The 22588-nt window shown below is 39.6% G+C and overlaps 1 protein-coding gene across 1 annotated transcript in view; it reads left to right on the forward strand.

Annotated features, from left to right (window-relative positions):
- The first annotated feature begins 1334 nt into the window (after nucleotides 1–1334).
- KCNU1 (potassium calcium-activated channel subfamily U member 1) overlaps nucleotides 1335–22588 on the forward strand; it is a 51456-nt gene continuing 30202 nt past the window's right edge. The window contains exons 1-18 of the mRNA XM_064497691.1: nucleotides 1335–1499; nucleotides 2081–2197; nucleotides 3426–3487; nucleotides 5505–5595; nucleotides 6336–6447; nucleotides 7077–7152; nucleotides 7620–7695; nucleotides 8054–8224; nucleotides 8614–8705; nucleotides 9274–9384; nucleotides 10871–10976; nucleotides 12076–12158; nucleotides 13020–13089; nucleotides 13703–13858; nucleotides 15855–15967; nucleotides 16087–16155; nucleotides 18097–18186; nucleotides 18317–18417. Coding sequence (XP_064353761.1) covers nucleotides 1335–1499; nucleotides 2081–2197; nucleotides 3426–3487; nucleotides 5505–5595; nucleotides 6336–6447; nucleotides 7077–7152; nucleotides 7620–7695; nucleotides 8054–8224; nucleotides 8614–8705; nucleotides 9274–9384; nucleotides 10871–10976; nucleotides 12076–12158; nucleotides 13020–13089; nucleotides 13703–13858; nucleotides 15855–15967; nucleotides 16087–16155; nucleotides 18097–18186; nucleotides 18317–18417 — 1861 coding nt within the window. The remainder of the gene's footprint in view (nucleotides 1500–2080; nucleotides 2198–3425; nucleotides 3488–5504; nucleotides 5596–6335; nucleotides 6448–7076; nucleotides 7153–7619; nucleotides 7696–8053; nucleotides 8225–8613; nucleotides 8706–9273; nucleotides 9385–10870; nucleotides 10977–12075; nucleotides 12159–13019; nucleotides 13090–13702; nucleotides 13859–15854; nucleotides 15968–16086; nucleotides 16156–18096; nucleotides 18187–18316; nucleotides 18418–22588) is intronic.

Consider the following 22588-nt stretch of genomic DNA (forward strand, 5'->3'; position numbering starts at 1 on the left):
TCCAACCTGGTACCTTAACCTCAAGGCTTTATCTTGTCTTAAGAACTTTCTAGCTTACCTAAAACTGCTTCTGTGGACAGTCCTAGAAAGCGTCTGGCCTGAATTTTTACTGAAATAGTGGATCAGGAGCTTCATGACAGTCTTTGCTACTTCCTTTGCCTGTATCGTGCTCTTGGCTTGCAGAGATGCTTCAATATGTTGTTTTGCTGATAGTAGACCTCACACCTGGCATTTCAGAGAAGGGCCAGAGCCTCACACAGCTCTGTTTTCAGACTTGGACTATCCCACAACTGCCAATCCTGGATCAGAAAAGCTTAGCTTTAAGAGGTGATAATAATACAGCCAAATTTAACATGTGCATGTAAAACCCAGTTACACCAGGAGAAAAGAGAAAAATTCCTCTGTTTAGAACAGGGTGTGTGGGTGTTCCCCCCCCCCCGCTTTGAGAATGTGTTTAAAATTCTTTCTGTTCGTGGTTCAGGCGTTCTGGAGCCTTAGATGAGGAGCTGATTGCAACTGTGGTGTATTAGTCTCCATGAAAACACAAGTAATGATTCTGCCAGCTGACAAACTGTCCCCATAACCACCCTCACCATTGAAAACATAACCTACTGGTTCTGATCATTCACAGGCCCCTCTGACACTCAGCATGAGAGGAAAGGGGAGAGCAGGCATTATATATTACTGTATTTAAAGGCTACAATAATACTTTTTTTTTTTTTTTTTTTTTTTGCCTTTCAGCTGACAATTTGTTGGGCTGTTATTTCATCATTCTTCCCCTGCCCCAGGCGTGCATTTTCCCAGTTCAGGCAAAATCACTACTTCCACACTCAGCTGTCCTGATTGCATGAAGAAGAGTCTGATTGCATTATTCAAGTGCAGTGTTCATAAGAAAAACTTAAAAACTCTTGACTAGACCTAAAGCTTTTGATGGAATTCTGTTTCAATGGAAGGAGGGAAGGTGACTGAGCCAACCGGTGGCATCTGATCCCATTGCTACCACACCAGCTGTGAATGGGACAGCTAGACCTGCAAGGTGCAAGCTGAACTGTTTTTGCTGAGCTATTTGTGGGAGATAGCTAGATGTTCCTGAGAGAAAACTACGTTGGTGTTATTAGTAAAAAGATACAGTTCTGGCTTAAAACCCATATTCAAATCTTTCCATTGCTGAGGGAGTCCATTTCCATTATCCTGTCTTACCAGTGACATCGTGATGGACAGTACAGATAGTGATGTCATTGCAGTGTCACAAAAGCAGTGGGTATTCTAGAAGGTCAGGGCCAAGCAGTTAAGGAAGCTGAGGAGGGAGGAGGCAAAACAAAGTGATTCATAATATGATAAAGAAGTTTGGCCTCACTGGTGCACTGTATTTCCAGCTGGCTTTTATTGTACCATCCTTGTTCATTTTCTTGGGAGGCCTGTTTACCATACTGGCTTTCAGGTTAGCCAAATATACTTCTGGATTCATCCTAGAGCAAATCTGGAGGAAAAAGGTAAAGGCACAGTCTTTCTGAAATAGCTCATATTTCGTGTGTTGATACGAGAATGCAAGAGAACCAAGAATTTTGACTCTTACTTCTTATATTGAACTAGTACTCGATCAGAAAATCTATATCTTCTGTTGTAGTGCACTGAACATGGCATGCTCAGGGAAAGTTTGGTCTGGGGAAACTCAAAGATATTGGTTTTACCTCCAAGATGATTACTTTTACGAGATTAGTGTTTTGGATATTATTGTCCTTCCCCTTTTGAGAGGAGGGGGCCAGAGTGGTTTTATCAATGTAGATACTCCAAGCCATGCAAATACATACGGAAACCTCAGCACCTATATATGCAGAAGATAAACACAGACACACGCAAAACTGCTGTAATGCTTGCCATTTCAGTAATGATCACAGTTATCCACACTTACATAAAACCTGTTGGTTCTAAACACACAAGTTCATACGTGCAAACACACCATATCTCATACACATTCTTTCTTTGACCACCAGATTAGATTTGGTTGTGTCTGGATGTGTTGGCGTTAGCCATCCTTGGTAAGCCCAAGGATATGAGTCTATTTGCTTCTCTTTGTCAGGACAAAGATGTCTGGTGGCCTTACCAAAAGAAACAAAGCTCAGTCTACTGGGTAAGAATCTTCTCTACCCAGGTGGAAATGATGCTCTCAGCTCAAACATCTATGGGGCGTGTGCTGGTAAGTAGATAGGTTAGCACAGTGTACTGGTTCTTCTGAGGACATCAAGGCACAGTGGAAATGCAAGTATGTGTCAGATCTTGCAGTTCACGTGATCCACTTGCGACTTTTCGCTAATACACTTGTGTTTGACCTGGGGAAGTGATTTGGAAAGTCTCCTGAAGCAGAATAAAAATGATAAAATGGCTGAAAGTCATCATCTGACATTTGTGTAGGTCTGGTTGTAGGGAGATTGCTGGGTTTGATTACACAACCTCTGTCTTGTGGGTAATTATAGAGGCTCAGCCCTGTGGCTCACTTGATGCTTACTCTTTAAGCCAAGGCTACTAAAATGGGAACTAATTATTATAGTGTTGATGAAGATGATTTTTGTTATTTTAAATGCATGTCCAGTGGATTGAGAGTGCCATCTTCATCCACCAAAAGAATTCCAGATGGTAATGACCTTTGTAAACAGAGATGACTAGGAAAGCTGTAAATGAAGTGAATTCAAACATGTACCCCAAATATTATAGATTATTCACGGGGAGAGCTTTCTAGCTGCATTCTGTTCCTGAACTCAAAGAAATCATGGGTAGGATCTTAGCTCTTCATTGCACACAATCGTTACCCTAGATGCAACTGGAACTCAGACAGCTGCAAAAATGTTTTTCTACCTTATCTTCAGCACAAGTAATTTGAAGTTTAAGTTGGACAAATGCTGGGAAGACAGAAAAGCCAAGCAGAAGGTGTAACCCAAACAGCACAGAAAAGATCTATCACAATCACACCTCAGTCCCTTCAATGTTGGGACAAATTATTGCTAATGACACTTCCCAACAGAACTTAATTGCCTTTTTTTATGTGAGCTTCCTTCAGCATATTAGATTTTGGTGGCTGCAAGTGAATGAGCAGCTTATCGCATGGGGCTGATCCCCCAGCCTTTCACAATTACAGCTAAGCAGCTGGAGTTACATGGGAATAATTAGGGCAGCTGGACCCAGCCCTCAGAAGCAGCAAATCAGCATGACAGTGTTGATTTATATTGGTTGAGATCTTAGTTCACTGTGTGTAGGCCTAACATCTCTTTTCTGTGATTGCTGCAGTATAGATAACTGAATTTTGTTCCTTCTGCCTCTCCTGTGAGTTGCAGACAAACAGTGAAAATGGGGTGTTAGATGTGTGTTTGGAACCTGTGTTACTACAAGGGTAAACCTCACAACATCCTCTTTGATGCTTATGATTTCAGGTGATACTGGTGTTTCTTCTGAGTATTGGCTCACTCATAATTTATTTTGTCGACCTTAATGAGTAAGTAGATTACTGAAGTTTATTCAAAATGTTTGTTAAAGTTGTGGAAGCCCAAGCTAATGTGCTGTCTTAAAGCAGTTTTGTGACAACAGATATTAGCCAGAGGAACCTGTGGGTACTGTTATGTGATAGGCCCCCTTGAGCTCCGTGGGATGTTGGCTGCATATCTGTCTCTTCCCTTAAGATCCCAATACTTCACAGGGATTACAGTTACTTATAAAGCATATCTTTGGCATAACTGCATGATAGCAGCAGACTGTGTAGTGCATGGAGCTAGAAAATGCAGCCAGGAAGGGAAAGGTGCCTTATATATCTTTGTTATTGCAGTTTTGGGGGTATTTTGTTTGTTTGTTTTTTGAGTGGGAGAGAGGGGGTTTTGGGGTGTGTGACTGTTTTCCATGTGTGTTCCCCCACCCCCATTATACCTTCAAAGCTGGATTCTCAGAAGAAGTGAGAGACAGATTTCCAAGTACTGCAGCTGGACACAGATTTTGAAAATGGTCTGGCACCCATTTTGATGCATACATTTTCAAAAGCATTCAAAGCCCAGCTGTTCCTATTGCAATATCTAGAGAATGTTAGGCTTTTAATAAAGCTCACAACCTACTACCCAAAACTCTTCTGAAAGTCTGGCCATCTATTTTTGGTACCTAAATGGGAACAGAGCTCTCCTATAAAATCCAGCCTTCAGTAAACAATTTGGGAATAAAATAATGAGACTGAGTAGGAAAGCATGCCATGGCCTTTATCAGTCTTCATCTGAATACGTATATTTTGTAGAGTGTGCTCAGGGGTAAAAGGATGTTAATATGTAAAACCCTTTGATCGATTTAATATGCCATAGCATTGTTCTCAGTGCTTTGCTTGGACTGGTGCGTAACACTGGAAAAATAAAATGGAATCATAAAATGAGATAAATATAAAAGCTATGGAGCAGTCTGAACTGAATTCAATCACCATTGGTAAACCTGAGAATCAGAATTATACATCAAGAGCAGTCCAATATTATGTTTAATCCCAAAACATTATAAATCTGACAAACAGCTAGGAATAGCTTCAGAAAGGAAAGAGTTTCTTTTTAGGGAGCAAACAGGCAGTTAATCTTATTCACACAGAGTTCTTTCCATGAATAGCATTACACCCCATATACGAAAGTACATGTTCACCTGGCCTGACCTATGGGGCTGGATTACTTAGTTCTGTTTCTCCTTTTAAAATATCCCATCTGGAGGAGGAAGAGTGTATCAGTTGGCTCATAATCAACGTCCCTAACTCACTGTCAGCCCGGTACGGACAATATGTCAGCAAGTGAGTGTGAGCCTCTACCCTGTAATCTCTTGAGTTACTGTCCAGCGTTTGTTGGACAAGGCGGTGGCAGCAGAAAAAGTTTATTCCCTCAGCTTTCCACTGTCAGATTTTACCACCTGCATCTGTCTCCCCTGTTACGCTTTGTTTCAGCACTCTGTAAGACTATTTCATGCAAGGTCAGTGGAGCTGGCCTAGAAAGTTTAAATTAGTGTTTTAAACTAACCTGGCTGACTTTGCCGGAAGCTAGCTAGTGCTTTAAACTGCTCTCTGGTCAGACAGAAGTCCATGTTCAGTAGGGATTCAGTAAGGAATAGCTGCAGGAGCTATCTCTTCCACTAAGCTGAGTACAGAAGAGGATACTGGTCCACAGAAGAAAGGTGTTCCTGGAGAAGTTGATAGGAGGATTTGCTTAAATACTCCTCAAATGTATGAAAACCAAACCTTCCAGTATAAAGTGCAGGATAGATAAAATAAAGTCATGTTTTAAAATTCTTGCTAATACTAATAAAAACCTGCTATTAACATTCACTCTAACCCACTGAGGAAGCAGTGATTAAAATTACACAAAATTGTGAATACTTTCAACTTCTGGTTTAGTGAATATTTTCTAATCAAAATAAAAAAGCTAAATGTCACTGTATAACCAATCTATTGTTTTGTTCTTGCCTCTCCCTCCTTCCACTGGCTGTGATTTATATTTCCCTATTAGAAGAGAGGATTTCAAGATCTTCTTTCCAGACAGCATCCTTTTTATAGATACAGGCTTCAATGCTTTCTTCCTACTTTACTTTGGATTACGGGTAAGGGCACTTTATGAGAAAGGTGAGTTAAAAATACATGTTTAGGAAGAGTTTACCTGTATGGGACAACAGGTGTTCTGAAGTATAATGTTTGATTGCCTTAGCTTAATTCAGAACCACCCTGGTTTTTTTCAGCTTCTCTTTTAATTGCTTTCTTTTTGGAATCTGGTTATTTTCCAGCATTTTGCCAACATTTTCCCAGCTCACACATTAGCCATGTCTTTAACCCGCTGAATTAATTAGCCAGGTCTCTATTCTGCTTATCTTGAATGGACTGGATAGGTAGCTATATGCCATCTGTTAAAATGCCATTAGTTGCACTGTTGTGAAATACATTTTGATCCTGGCTTTTGGCATTAGAATTTTTGGCCAAGTCATTAGCAGAATTTTCCCTGTCATGATTTTAGGTAATGAGGATGGGGTCTTACCTGTCTCTGGGTTTTATACTGATCCTTCGGAAGCACAGAGAAAGGTATCCTAGAAAAAAGATGGAATGGGCAGATGAGAGAGTAGGAGAGAAAGAAAGTGTTGTTATACCTTTGGGTCCAACCTTCCGTTATGTTCTAAGGGCTTCAGCCCATGCCTTTCTGAAACAAAACAGAAGCCTTAAGTGGGTGTTCACAGAAGCCAAAAAAAGCAGACTGTGAAAATGAGTCTCCTCCTCGGAGAGCCTTCTCCTTTGCTCTGATGAGACCCAAGATCACACAGCTTTCATGCGTTTTGATGTTATTCATGTTTAGTTGGTGGCAGCAGATGACAAGCTGAGATTCTGGCTTGAGCTGAATTCTCTTGTGGATTTCTTCACCATTCCTCCAGTTTTTGTCTCCTATTATTTAAAGAAGAATTGGCTTGGTAAGTGAGACTTGGAGATCCTGTTCTCCATCCTTGTTATTCTGCATCTTGCACCAATACTCACTTATTTTAACTTGGGGACACTGTGACTAGCCATAACTATGAAAACTGTTCTCTGTAAGTGGGAGCAAAATTATACCTTACTGGTAAAATCTCTTAAATTTTAGGCAGTGCTTGGTAATTCACAAGCCTCTTATGTTCTGTTTAGCTGCCTGCCTGGGTTTTAATACCTTGCCCATCACTGTACTTCCCCAACTGGATGTGGAGTTATTCAGAAGGGAAGTAAAGATGGCACCCTGTTTTTATGAATGATTTTCATATGTGCTCTGGGGTTTATAGTCCAGTTGGCCTGTATGTCACTTAATCCTTCAGGTTGTACCTCAGAAAAACTGCATTTCTTAATTTTTCTTGTAATTTAAGGCCTCCTTTGAGGACATAAATGGAAATCCAGCAGCAAAAGGCTCTGAATGCAGAACAATGCTATCCTCTCTTGTCAGGTTTGATGTAGGATCCACTATAAATATGTGGAAGACAAAGCATGCATGTCTAAACTTATCTGAATGCATGCAAACGCTGTACTTCTAGATGGAGGCTTTTTTGTCCTCTTTGACTTGCTCGCTTTTCTGCAGGTTTGCGTTTTTTGAGAGCACTTAGGTTGTTAGAACTTCCCCGAATACTACAGTTCCTCAGGATCACCAAGAACAAGTAAGTCAAAGCCTGACCAAGTACGCTTGGAAGCATAGTGTCCTCCCTGATGTCTGTATTTTGGCTGACTGTTTTCTTTTTTCTTTTTTTTCCCCTTCTCCCCTCTCTTATTACCAGTGTTGCATATGGAAATAAACTGACTATCAATAATGTTAGGCTAGAAATTACAGAAAGTTTTATAACTATTAACTGTGGAAAAAATTAAATGGGAATCGTACATACAAGAACTCTTACAGGTTTTGCAGTTTGATAAATATCAAAAATGGGATTATTTGACATGTTGCCTATGATAGAAAAGGCTGGATGTAGCAAGTTTTTTCTAATTCTAAATCCTTCTTATGTAGTGTTACACACATGAGAAGGGTGTTTGGCTTTTTTAGCAGAGGTGGTGTCATGTAGGAAATTTTAACTCTTGCAGAGATTGTTATGTCTTAAAAGCTCTGGGCTTTTCCATTTTCCATCTCTAGTTATTCAATCAAGCTCTCCAAACTCTTCGCTGTTTTTTTAAGCACCTGGCTCACAGCTGCAGGATTTATTCACCTGGTATGTACAATCAGTTACACATCCTTCCTTGTTGCCTTAAATCAGTATTACTGTGTGAGCTTTGGGTGGATGTTTTCCCTAAAGAGTGTAGCCTTCTCTTGGAGAGAGGGGAGAGAGAGAAAACAGTTTTCTTGTATCAGGACAAAGCATGATTTAAGCCAGTGCAGTTTACTTGGATATGTTGCCAGGCATAGTTGCGAGGCCCCATTTTCTGGTAGTGAGTTACTTCTACAGTAATTATAATAGTGCCAATTTTTCTTTATTAAATAATCAATAGAGATGGACCCAAACCAACCCCTTTGATTCAATCCATCTTTAAACTTTTCTCTCACTTATTTCTTCTTTCTCTCCTGGACAGGTGGAGAACAATGGAGATCCTTGGGTCCACCCTGGAAATTCCCAGTCCCTCAGCTATTTCAAATGCATGTACCTAGTAATGGTGACTATGTCCACTGTTGGTTATGGTGATGTTGTGGTTCAAACAGCCCTGGGTCGAACCTTCATTATTTTCTTCATCATTGGTGGTTTGGTAAGAAACCTTTATTCCTTTTCTGGAAATGACAGCTGGAGACAGAGTAAACAGCAATGTCACCAAAGACTTGAGCTTAGCAGAGTTCCAGCAGGGATTAGATGTCTATGCACAGAGTTTTAACGTGAAGTACTTACTGGCATGGCTGTAGAGTAATTTTGTCCTCTGAGAGCTGGCAAGGCTTCTATTATTTCTTCCTGTGACTTCAAACACTTGACAGAACAAGAGCCAAAATATTGGACAATAAGAATCCAAGGTGCCAGTGATTTTAGGAATCCAAAGTAAATTTGTAGTTGTTGTTTCACACAATTTAAATTCTCACAGGTTAATTTATCATAAGTAGGACAGATGGAAGTGGCTCTGAGATGTGGTATTTCTTCTTGTCTTAGGTACTGTTTGCAAACTTTATCCCTGAAGTTGTAGAAATTGTTGAAAGCCATAAAAGTTACAAATCCTCCTATGAAGTGGTGAGTGGGAAAAAGTAAGTATCACTGCTATTTGTATTTTGGAAAAAAAAAAAATCAGATCAGTTATTAGGTTGGGAAGCTTCCTGTAATAGTTCAAATCAAATCCTGAAACTTACTCTTGGCTGATCTTACCTCAAAAGTGTCTCAACAGACCTTGTCAACATCACCCTTCAGCATGAGAAGAGAAGCTAGCTGACATGGTAGGTCTCTTCGATCTCTAAATTAGGCTATCTCACTGGCTTTTTTTTCCACTCAGGATTGGTCAGATTAGGTACAGGCTTTACCAAGCTTTATGAAGTTCCAAGCCAACTATCAAGTTCCTTCTGTGACTCAGCTTTCCTTTTATAATCTCTACTGTTCACTACTTCTAACAATTACAGTTCTTCCTTTCCAAAATAACTCCTGAGATACACAATCATGATGGATGAAATTACAGTCAAGTCAAAGACACAAACTGACTGTCTTCTGCAGTACTTGGTTTAATAACCAGCAAGCAAACCTGTAATGTCATACAATGTCAGATCTGCAACAATCACTCTACTGTTCTCAAAGTGTCAAATCTTGTTTGATCTCCTCCTGTAGCTATATTGTTGTCTGCGGTAATATCACTCTGGAGAGTGTCACTACTTTCCTACGAGACTTTTTGCTTCAGGACAAGGGAAATGTTTGCACAGAAATCCTTTTTCTGGGAGAGTAAGTATCTGTATATCTCTGAGATAATTCACATTCATTCACTCAGCCCTTTTAAGGGAAATGTGGGAGGTCTGAAAGTAAAGGAAAGCCATGCTGTATAGCTAATTAATGAGAGTTACAAAACAAACTGGGGCATGAGACTTTGTTCTGGAATGTTCATGGTAAAATGTTTTCTGTCATGATCACTTAAAGAATCCCCTGTAAATTGCATAGTAAACTGGCTTTGCCTGAGATACCCAACTTTAAGTCTTGCCGAATCTGGCAGTGAATTAATTACCACCTGTCTCAATTTTTCATACTTTTTTTTATTCTGGATAGGAGGAACCTTGTAACTTCTACTTAGTCATACTGGGATATGGCAAAGGGAGGAGAGTAAAACCACTTTTCTGTGGAAAAAAAATCAGGCATCCAAGCAAACCGTCCTGTCAGATCCCTTTCTTCCACTTGGCTGAAACTTAGACATGTTTCTGAAAGCAGAAGCTTCAGGGGGAGGTGATGGCTGGGTGCACAGATGTGATTTTACCTTGGAATGCCATGGAGGTGGGGTAACAGGTGAGCAGAATATTGCAGGCATCTCTTGAAACACCATGACATTCTGAGAGAGCTGTGGAATTGAGGATGCATGGAAATGAGTTACAGAAATGGTTCAAAGACAGGAAAAAATGCTTTAGAAGAAGAGATGCAGAGTTCAGTCTGTTTAGCTTAACATAAAGAAGATCAGAAGTTGACTTGATTGAAGTGACTAAGTAGCTTCGCAGTCAGTAGAAAAATCCTCTTTAATATAGAGAAGATAGACACAACAAAAACTAATGACTAGCATTTGAAGGCAAGCAAACTCAAGCAAGAAACACGGCATGCATTTTCAAGAGTGAAAAGTGGTTAATAATCACTAGGACAAACTGCTTATAGAATGGATGGATTTTCCTACTCTTGTCTTTAAATCAAGACTGGATATATTCCTACAGGGTATTCTTTATTACTAGGCTTAATGTGGGAATATTTTGACAGTGTTATTTATAGGTCACATAGTGTTACAGAAGTTTGTGGATGAAATGTAGTTTACATAAACTGAATAGGAGAATACCACTTGAGTTGGGAAGAAAGTTCAGCAGTTCCATGTGAACACAGAATGCAGAATCAAACCCTAGGAAATGTCATTTCCTGACTCATAGAGTAACGGTGAGCTGCAAAATTATAGTTGCATGGATGATTGTGGAATGATAGTCATGAAAAATTAATGACCTTAGCAAAAGACAGGAAAAATCTAGGAAACATTTCCATGGCTGTTAAGTTTTATAAAAGCTTGTTTTCATTAAAATCTAAACTATGTACTTTAACTGAGCTACCAAAATCCCTGTAGTTTTTTATAAATAGCAAGTAATTATGGCAAATGGCCTCTCTGAGAAATGGAGAATTGAAAAGAATACAATTATGAGAGAATGGAATTTTTTTTTTCTTTTTCCCCCTTGTTGTTTGTATTGAATAGGTCTCTTCCTAGTCTGGAGCTGGAAGCTGTATTCAAATGCTATTCAGCCTACACTACTTTCTTTTATGGCTCTGCACTGAACTTTGAAGATCTAAAGAGAGTTGGGGTAAGAACTTTGTCGTTTGCCCTTTCTGACTGATGAGCTGATCTCAGGGAAAGTCTTTTCCCTTATGAAAGGATGCATCAGCTGCATTTACTCGCTTCATGTCAGGATTTACACCTCAAGTAGCTCCCTTTATTTTGGAACTACTTTTTGCATAGCAACCTATCACTTATGGGAAGTGAGAATGCAAGGGTTGGGCATAACAGACTTTTAATACTATAAATTTTTCAAGCACCAAAAACAAAAAATAAAGGACAAAGTCAAACTGATGAAGTGATTTTAATAAATATTATGGAATGCAGCACATTATGGAATGCAGGAATAAATATTATGGAATATTATGGAATGCAACATTTCTGGAATTTTCTAAATTACTGGAGCAGCTCTCTTTTTTGAGTCTCATCCATGGATGACCAGAAAAGAAGAGACATCATATTTTAAAATACTGAAGGCTCAGTAAAATATCTCATGGAATTGAGAATGAGATCTGAATTTAAAAAAACGAACCTGAATTAAAAAAACAAACAAACAAACAACAAAAAAACCCACCCAAAACATACACCACTGACCTAACTGTGGTTTTTACTTGTTAGTGATCTACATTAGTGGATCTCCATCCAGTTCCCAGAAGACTATAAAAACACTACCATAAATGAAACTATTCTTTGTTAACAACTTCACTGCACAGCTCAAATACCAATTAGATGACAGAGATGGAGCTCTTTTGACCTGCCCAAGTATTGACCCATGAAGTACTTTGGCTGGACTTCGCTGAGAATGAATATAACACTGCTGCCTGTTTTGTAACCTCTTCTAGGAAGATTTTAGCACAAGAAGCTATAAATTTCATGTATTTCAGCACTTTGAAAATGGATATATGCATTACGTACTTTATCTACTGCTTGATTGGAACATTAAGGCTCCAAGCTATGTCATTCCCAAAACATTTGGGCATACGTACAGCTCCAAAGTAATAGCATCATGATGTCTTTAGTTACAAACATGCCTAAGGTTGTATGCCACTAAATCAGCTCACTATGGGAGATTATTCTATTTCATATGAGATGAAACCCTGATACGACTTTTCTTTCCTGGGATACAGATGGGGTCTGCAAGTGCCTGTCTGATTCTAGCAGATGTTAACTCTCTGCAACCTTATACTGAAGATACTTCCAATATCATGAGGTAGGATGAGATGCTCCAGTGCTTTTGTTCTCTACATGATTGATATTAACAATGACACAGACAGTGCGTCTGGCAGGGGAGCATATTTGTCCTGTCATGTTCTTTCAGTCAGGAGAACTCTGAAAGCTAACTAACTCCTTTCTGCTATGATTTTATCAGATGCTTTGAAGGATTGAGACAGGTAGCATCTGTGCAGCCTTGCAGCCCCCTACAGAATATGGTGTTATTTAATATGGTGTCATTACCATCTTCACTGTCATGAATACTATGTCAACAGTTGAGCAATCTGGCTCACTGGAGAGAGTTGTGCACTACTGTCCTGTGCAGCTCTACTGCCAGGTCTCCTAAGTATCTTCATACAGATCAGACTTAAATTACAGACTCTTTTAATACTGCTGGATTATGTGTAGTTGATGACTTAACTGGCATAGCATCCTACCCCAGAATCAGTCCAGAAGTCCAGGTTCCAAATTGGTTTATCCTTGTTTTCTATTTGTAGGGTGTCTACTGAAACGGAGGTTTTGTCTATGAGTGGAATTTACAGGTGGAATTTGCAAAGCAAATAATATTACTGTCGCGCCTCTCAGCGCTAGAGTTTTAGTGGGGTACAGGTACAATTCTTTACCCTGTGTCCTATATTGTGTGCCATTAGTTTATAATCTTTCTGTCTTCTTCTCTGGATGATGGACTTGGATTTGTTCAATGTGTAGAGGTCCCTTGATACGGGCTTTGGGCTATATCCCATTTTCTGGTGTGACCACTTTCCAGTTGCTTTCTGCTGGAGTAATTTACCCAGACTCAAAAAATGAAGGACCTTAGCTGGAACTAAGCATATTAATCAAAAGTTGTATTTTTTCCTAGAGTGCTGTCTATCAAGAATAACTACCCAAACACAAGAGTGATTTTACAAATAATTCAGTCTCATAACAAGGTAGCACAATTGTCTGTTATGCTAGTTATCATGGCTGAAATTCTGGCCTTTTTGGAATCAAAGATCCTGCTTTTATAAAAGGCCATGATTTTATCCAGTGTCTCTTACTCATCCAATTACTAACGTAGGTAGAATATGTTTTAACATTACTAAAAAAAAAAAAAAACCAAACAAAAAAAACCACTTTGTTTGTTTTGTTGTTTGATGTAACAGTTCTCAGCAAATGCTTATTTAACTGTTAAAACACCTGTCATGGGCTTAAATTTGGCATCACTGAGGGCTCAGACATCAAATGTTCTTGGGCCATACAATGAGTGCTTCTAGCATGTCATACTTCAGTAACTTGTTTAATCATATGTTTGCTTTGGTATTGGTCATGGAAAGTACATGATATCCAGCAATGCATTTGAAAATCTTGGCTTCGGGCTTTTTGCAAAATCTGTTTATGATGAGTAATTCAGAAGCCTGTTTAGCCATCTATTAGCATATTCCAGCACAGATTTTCAAAAAACAGAATGATGAAGGCAATGAAGACAAGAAACATTATTTTACAGGAAAGTTGTAGCTCTGCTTATCTCATCTGACTTGTTATCATTTTCATACTGTGAAACAGGTATACCTTCCAAACATCCCCAGCTGGGACTGGAGGACTGGAGACAGCATCATCTGTTTTGCTGAACTGAAGCTAGGCTTTATAGCACAAAGCTGCTTGGTTCCTGGCTTGTCTACTCTCCTAACCAATTTGTTCATTGGGAAAGAGAATACTGAGGTACATCTTCCACTTGTCTATGTAATACGATTGTAGGCCTTCTCTGAAATCTCTGCCTGACTCCTTTGAGCAGAAACTGCACCTGGATCTTCTCAGGCTTATCTTGAACCTGCTGGAGTTTAGCTTGTTGGAGAAGGCAGGAAAACCTAATAAATTTTTAATTTAATATTTGAATTCAGAACAAGAGGTGAAAAATAGAGCTCTAGAGCACAGTCAAAGCAAAGGAGCTTAAGGATGTATTTTACAAGGGAGTGTGCAAAGAGGTGCCAAGGCAAAGGATGGCCCATAGCAAGCCATGCTGCTGTATTTAGGTGACATGTGGAAGTATCATGACTATTGCTATAGGGGTCTAAAAGCAGTAATGTGATGTTAGTGCTGCACTGCCTCTGAAAGAATCCATAAATCAGTTTTGGTTACAGCATTGTATAGACCCTGTTAGCTCTCTGCTCCTACACCTAATTTCATTCTGTATTGCATTCATAATTTGAATCTCTGCTTAAAGCACTTCAGCAGGATCACTTCTGCTTGACCCAGAGAAAATGGGCTGAAAATCAGGCCTTATGTAGTTAATAGCATGTTTTTCCCACTTCAGTGTTCTTCTAGACTTATTAATTTCTTTGATTTGTTCTTATAGGGTCATTTATGCAAGAACAGTCTCAGGTTTCTGAATTGCTGCAGTGCTGCTTAGAATCTCAACACAGACTTTAACAGAAACTCAAGTGACACTTAGAAATCATATCATCTCTCTGAAAGGGAGATGATCCAAATTTATCCTCCTTTCACCTGTCTTTCCTGGTCATTACTTCCTGCAACGCAAAACTCAGAAGCTACGTATTAACTTTGCAGTACCCAGAAATTGCTCAGCGATTTCCCAGTCAATAACAGAAGGTGTAATAAAAAGATAAAAAGAAATAACTGTTGGTCATCGAATGGCCTGAATAAGTCCTGGTTTTGCTAGTCCTGCAGTGGACTTGCTTTTACTATCACCTAGTGGCCATGTGTGATACTTCACATTAAATTTAATCTCTTGTGCTAGAGATGACTTTTCACAAAACTTATTTAGGCAAACTGAACTGATGAACTCTATTTCACATAACATCTGTATTAAAACTGCGTGTAGAACTGGGGCTGCTCTATTGTCAGGTGGCTTTTTTCATTGACACACACTATTTCATTCAAGTCCAGATATTTTGTTGAGACATGGCAAAGCTGGCAAAACTGATATTTTCAGCTCTTTTAAAACACACCAAAAATTCAACAAACTTTTGACATAAGAGGTTTTTTCAAATAAAAAAAAATCCATTAAATTTTATTTGGAAAGGAACTTTTTTTTCATAGCCTATTAATTTTTATGTGAAAGGTATTCATATACCAGAAGAATGCCTTATACTGTGAGGTAACGAGTGACAGTCTACAACTGTAAGGAGCTGTAAGCAGTAGAACATTTGGCGCTTTAACTACTTGCATATAAACAATCCTTTGTTAGTCACACAACTGTATGTATTTTTTTTAAAAAGTGCTTATACTGGAGTAGGGCATCACAGTTCAGCAATATATCACACCTCTAATAATTGTAGTTATGATTGGCAAAATTTAATGCAAGACCAGTCCCCGTTTAAATAATCAGGAAGACTCAATCTTACTGTAAAGTAAGGTGTAACTTCTCCCAAAGTAATGGGTTCCAATACTTTGTGGTCTTGTGAAGTTTCTCCTTAACTTTATTCGTCTGTCATAATAATGCTGTTCTTCAATAATAATGTGAATTGGAAGTGTCCAGAAAAGTTAAGGGTTTTCCTGACCTAATAGATTTTCCTAATGTTTATTAACTCTGATACTGTCTCTGACAACATATGGTTGATTTCAGTTCCACTTCCAGTAACTGAGGGCCATTGATTTAATACCATATAGTATTAAAGCATCGGCCCAGTGTTAGGTTACATATGCTACTTGCTCTGCCTTTGAATAAATACATCATCCTTATGGTTGGCTCTTTTAGACAAAGAGAAAATATGTGGAGAACAAGATACTTCTGGAACACAAAGACTGCAAAGTGATAACTTTTCAGCTCTCCAGTGATTTTGCAGGCATGACTTTTATTGAGGTTTGTCGGTATGTAGAACAGACATGGATGTTTTTCTGTTGCTTCCCTTCAGATGTTCCTTTTCACAGTACAGACAGGTCCAGATGCTTCTGCTCTTTTGTGACTGTGACCTGCTTTCTTTCCCCAGGTTGTGCTTTGTTAAACTGAACCTTGTCCTGTTGGGAATTGAACTCAAATTCGGCAGTCAAGGAGAGAGGTAACTGTCTGGGAGACTTCTCTTCCAGCAAGAAGTCAACTAATTCCAAACTAAAAATTTCCAAAAAACTTGGAAGGAACTTGCCGCCACGTCTGCACAAAGCTTATACACCTCTTTATTCCCTATAAACAATATTTAGGAGACAGGAACAAGATGTCTGTTCTGGTTACAGAAGTGCCAGTGAGTGAATTTTACCATATGCAACAATTTCCTCTGTCTCCTCTTTTCTCACAGATAATCAGGCAAGAGACAGAGAATGAAACACCATCCTCACCTTCCATTCCACGTGCAATTCTCACTTTGATATGGCGTGACTCAAGCATATTTATTTTCATTGGTAATGGAAACGCCTCCTCATTTTTTAACCGCATGAGTTTACAGAGGCTCCTAAATGCTATAAAGCATTGTCATAAAGGGATAATTTGTCAATGCTGGCAGCACAGCTCTTTCTCTCTGAAGCTGATCTGGTCCTGGGCCAGATAACACTGTGTCTGTTCTAATGATGAAATACAAGACATCCTAATGGGGAAGCTGGAACTAGTTCAGAAAGGGGAATAAATGAACACCATAGATCTTAGAAAAGCTTGAGAAATGATCCAGAAAATGCAGACTATTGAGTGCAATTATTACTCTTTCCACTTGTATAAAGGAAATGGCTGTTTTGAGCAAACTGTAGAATAGAAGCTCTGAAAGCATAATGAAGGGGTGTAGGGAAACACTGCTGTGAGGAGTACACTGGGGCTGATTTCCAGAAGTGTTGAGTGATCCCCACACTGAAAGAAATCAATGGATGTTGTAGTTGCTTAGCACTAATGAAAACCAGGCCACAGCTCAATCCATTGTTTCTTGGTTTATATGTTGTCTGGTGAAAATGGAATGATGAAAAGAGAAAGCAAGAAGGAAAAGGGAACTGGAAACTCTTTGGGATAGTCTATATTTGAGCTTTGTTTGTACAACAGTTGGTATAGAAAAGATACCTCTTCTGAAACTGGGACCTCTAGGGGTTGCCACAATATCTGTAATAATGATTACAGCCATTCATATGTCTGTTCTGTTTGTCCTCTGAACCATGAATAAGGAGGAGCTGAATAGAGGACTTCTGTGTGGAAAGCAGAGGTTAGCAACGTTGTCATCCTTCCCCATTCCATTCACACTGCTAATATTCAGTAAAATTGTGGAAATCAGTAACAGTTTGGACTGAGGTGGTGCCTTGAGCGGTATGCCTAGGGGAAGCTGGTAACTTTAATAATGTTGCAAGGGGGTTCCACCAAGATGTGCTTACAGCAGCGCCGGAGGGATATTTGACCTGGATTTTAAAGGGGGTCCATTAGAAAAAGAGGTTTCCTTCTGTGGGTGTAACTGGCATGTTCAGCATTACAGTAAATACATCAAACCCTCTAAATCCTCATTATCTTCAGTTGTACAGAAATTGTACTTTGACTGGGAGTATTCAGGATTTTCAGTGACCCCATGGAGAAATGGAAATACATGGCCCATTCAGTTTACAGGTAGACTGTGAATGGTTTCATTGAATTAAATGCATTCAAAATAATGTGGTAGTGAAGCAGCCTTTTCCTGTGAAGTTTATAACTTCATCAAACTATTTAAAAACAACCCCATATCCCCAGGAATCTCTGAGTTGAATAAACTGAAGAAATCCTAACAAAAGCTGATGTGCATGGTTCGAGCCCCTGTTTTGACACATCTCCACCAAGTTTTCATGGACAGTAAATTCCCTTTGTTTCACTGAACTTCATCTATAAAATGTGTCAGTTAATTTTCCTGTCTTGTGTGTCTCGTAAGTCATAGAAGCTATAACAAGAGATTAATGTAAGATTTTGAGGTACGAAATGAACGATTCTAAATTCTTACACATTCGAAGCCAAAAATTTCACCTGATAGGCAAATTGTAATTACTTTTTTGATGGTTTCCTAATACAGCACTATCCTGATCAATCCATCTGTACAGATAAAGCTGCATCGGAATACAATGGGCTTTTTTATTGCTCATTCCCTGGCAGAAGTCAAAAGGTAACATTTCCTTTTATTGTATTGTTTAAAAGGGTCTAGAACAGAAAAGCTTTCAGGAGTAGACAAATGCATTTATTCTTTGCTCAGTTAAATATAATCCATTTCTGCCTAATCCACTTTTGTTTTCTAGGGCACATTTCTACTGTAAAGCCTGTCATAGCGATATAGAAGATCCAGAGCAGATTAAAAAATGTCAGTGTAAAGGCAGACTTCACTCAAAACCTTTCTCAGGTAACTTTTTTAAATTATAAAGTCTCTGTTTCTCTTAAAAGGAAAAAAAAAAGTGGCTGAATGAATCTCAGTGTTAATTGCATATTTAGTAACTATTATAATAACTATTAGGATAGGTTGGAATGCAGCCTTTTACTTGTCAGATAAAATAGGGGATTTTCCGATAATGCTAATAAACCTCATGGCTTATTCTTAGACCTTAAATGCTTCTTTGCCCCTTTTCTTTTAGGGTCAGAACTTCTTGGCTTAAAAGAAAGTAGGATAAAACATACCTTTTCCAAAACTTTCACTCTGCTTGTTACTGGGTTTAGCACAGGCTACTATTCTTTAACCACAGAGACTGAAGCAAATGCGTCTTACTACTACAGTATGTGTATAATCAGAGCAAAAGGTACAGCTGGGCAAAACCAGAATTTTGCACCCAGTTTGTACTAGGTTCTTGATCAGGATTCCCTGAGGAAGTGTGTCTAGATCTTTGTAGTCATGAGAATAGGAAATATCAAACATGAAGTCAGCAAATTGTTTTTGAGGTTGTGCAGGGCATATGGCAACACTTACTGGTGTTTGCTCAGAGGATTGCAAAACTTAGCTGGATGGAAAAAACAGTTTAATCATGATAGCATCTAACACAAAGCAGAGCAGTTTATTTCTCCTTCACCTCAAATTCCATTTTCAAGGTTTGGAGGCTTGTTTGGTTTTGGTTTTCTGTGGAAATAGAAAATGTGACCTCTTGGATCCAAGTCTAAACTGCACCAAAGTGAAGCTTGCTGCATATTTTTATTAGGAGTTTAAAGCAAAACATAATGTTAGGTTATCTAGCCTGACCTGTGTCATATAACATAACATTAGCATTTCCATATCTATTTTTAGTAAACCTAGTGGGTAGCACTTGATTTATGTCCTGGCAATGGCAGTGGACTGAAACTGTCGTTTGCAATACCATTCTGTGCTCACCAAAATTGTGGGGCTTTTTAGGGCTAGTGTGTGGGTTCTGCAGTCTCATATGCTAGCTGAAACACTGAAAGCATTCTTGGACTTCCAGACGTGCATCATTTGTTATATTCAGTACGTGAGAATGTGTGTGATGTCTGCATATACATATATACACACACACATGTGCACACTCCTTCCAGGCTCTTGTGAACTTCTCTGCTAGTGTCTCCCCTCCATGGAGACGGTGCTTGCTTTAAAGAGCTGACAAGGAGCTTTCCATTAAATGTGTGTATATACACATGCATGCCTACTTATATTTCAGACACTTATAAATCTTTTTAGCAGCAGATGGCAGCCAAACCCCATTACAAAACATCTCTCTGAACTGCAGATGGTTGAGATAAACGCAAAACTCATTCACAGTGTGCTCAGCCAGACTGAGTGAATGAGCACAAACATGCTGACACCTGGAGGACTCTGTGTAGTAATGTCACATAGAAGGGGAAACTGGAGCCCATTTTCAGTCTCCCACACTTAACAGCATAGGTACAACTAGGGCCTCAAAGCCAGGTACCTCCTAGAAAAGAGACTCTCGTAAACGGCAAAGGCATCATAATAAAAGTCAATGACAAAAAATAAAACATTGACACTGTAGGAGCTCTCCACCTGGTTGGTTTTGTTCCTGTTCCCTAGGCAATTTTAGATTTTAAAAGGACAGGATGGCATTTAAATACAAATGCATATTAATAAAGCAGGTGTTTACAAGCCTGCAGTTCTGCACCAGATATGCTGTAGAGAAAGTGGTTGCCTTAGGTCGATCAGGAGCTTTGCCAGGCATAAGACCTTGCCATCAGTTTCCCATAGGATTCTGGATGTATCAGAGCAAAGCAGAGCTTAATTATAGGCACTTTGGTTCATCCCTCTTCTCTGTCCATAACATAGTTTAAATGGCACGTGGTGGTCTGGTTGCCTCTAAAGCCACCATGTGGTGAAGGGAGGGTAAGGAAGGTTGGATGAGGAAGGCCCCCAAGTAGCATAGATCAGTATGTGTCTAGTATCTGTAGTAGAAATAGGGAGATTTACAGTAGCGGAAGATTAAGTTCATTATCATGAATCTAGAAACTAATACAGGAGCCTCAGAGATTGTGAGCGTCAGTCAAAGGAGCTAATATACTGTTGTCAGTGGCGTACTAGAGGGCAGCCAGTTAAAATGGAAAACAAGGGCTATTTCTCCTTTATCATCCAAACTTGGCCAAAAGCTATTACTATTACTACATATATATTATCACCAGATATTTATTAAGAGGCAATAAGGTTTGAGGTAACTACCCTCCCCACCAGGAACTGGTCAAGCACTGAAAGTAAATGAGAGCATTTCCCCCGTTCTCCCTCTCTGAAGCATCTCAGAGCTACCCTGAGCAGTCAGGCCCCACACAGATTATTCAGTGACCCAGAGAGTCTGTGGTGAAGGCTGGAACTGAACCCAGCTCTACTGAGTTAGCCAAATATCTTGGTTTAGAAGACTAAGAGTTTTCTCAGTTCCTTATTAGTCCCTGTGTGGGACAGACTGTTTTTGAATTTTCATCCTCTGACCTGGCTTACAGTACTTCCACTACACTTGACCTAGAGGGATTGACTGTGGCACATGATGCTGTCAGAGTGCTGCTTCTTTACCCATCAAACTCCCACCTCATTGAACACAGGGCTGTAGAACAAGCTATCCTGTTACCAGGACTAAGCACACCTGCTTTTAGCACATCAGTGTAGAGCAGGTTATTAAGGTTGACAGATCACCCATTTAGAGAGATGTCCCTTTTTGTGCCGGGGTGTGTTTAGAATCAGTAGCTGTTTCATATCGGTTATTATGGTTACGCGATAGTTATGACACCACAAGGAAGTGTAGAGTATATGGGATGCTTCACCTGTGAGTTTGCGAGATAGAGATGTGTCTGTTTGAATGTTCCTCCAGTCCAGTGTTCCCTTCCCTGTCTGTATGTGTTGGACATGTTTGGACACATGTGACATGGAGAGCTTTGCTGCGCCTTCTGTCAAATGTTGACACAGGGAGGAGTGCAGATTAGCAACAAAGATACAGACCAAGGGAGTGGAGTCTGAGAAATAGCATGATGCATCCTGAACCTGCTGCATCACTGTGAAAAGCAGGAGATCGCAGGTAGGCTCTGGTGCTCTTAAAAATCTCCAAAGTTGCTTCTGTACATCTCAAATCACTACCTGGTGTTATAAAGCTGGGCTTAATGGCTCATGACCTCAGGATCTGGTCCAGAAAGGACCAGATCAAGTGTCAGTGAAAAGATGTTCCAGCTGTTAAATTGCTACTCTAGAATCTGGAAAACTTGAGCTCATTTTTTTGATCTGATTCCTCAGACTCGATCTGGGACTTTAGGCCACTTAGCCTTTCTGAATTTTGGTTTCCTGATAGGAAAGTGAGGAAGCTAACACGAGTTTGACTCGAAGAGATGCTATGGGAATAGAGACACAAATAGCTTCAAGTCACTCATGATAACTAAGAAGACAGCACAGATTCTGTGGATGAACTCTTTCTACCCTCTGACTTATTTCTCGTGTGGAAGGACATGTTTTCTTTGAGCACTTAGAGCACGCCTTGTCCCCTGCAGGACCAGGACCCCTCTCTCCCCCCTTCAGGACAGGCCCAGTCCCAGGACCCCCCTGCAGCTTGGTCCCCCTTGCCTGCAGGACCAGCCCTGTCCCCCCCCCCGCCCTTTTCTTCGATAACCTGTGATTCAGTCTAGTCGAGAATGTTTCTCTTTCTTTTCCCGTGCAAAATGAGAGAGAATAAAGATCTTGCAGGTCACACAAGTGTGTGTTATGTTGTAGAATACCTTGGTTATGTGTGGTGGGTTTAAGTTTCCTTCATCCATTTTTCCACCTGGAGAAGAGATAAAGGTCTCATTCATTTGGGGGAAAAACTCAGCAGTTTTGAATGGGTTTTAGCTTCTGCTTTCCAACAAAAGAACGTCACAAAGAAAAGGAGCCGCCTTTGGAAAAAGATGGTGCATTAGGCATGTAGCATCCACCATGTTTAAGACTATTATATGCATACTAGATAGAATTGCTAATTTATAATACTGTACTGTATTTCGTGGCAGTTGTATGGATAACTAGTTACTCAGGGTTTCTTTGTCTAGACTTTTGCGAGCCCTCACAGAATCCTCAAATGGCATAGTAGCCATTTGCAGCCATAGTCTAAATGCAACTG

This window comes from Dromaius novaehollandiae, chromosome 26 (genome assembly GCF_036370855.1).
Source record: "Dromaius novaehollandiae isolate bDroNov1 chromosome 26, bDroNov1.hap1, whole genome shotgun sequence".
Classification (NCBI taxonomy): Eukaryota; Metazoa; Chordata; class Aves; order Casuariiformes; family Dromaiidae; genus Dromaius; species Dromaius novaehollandiae.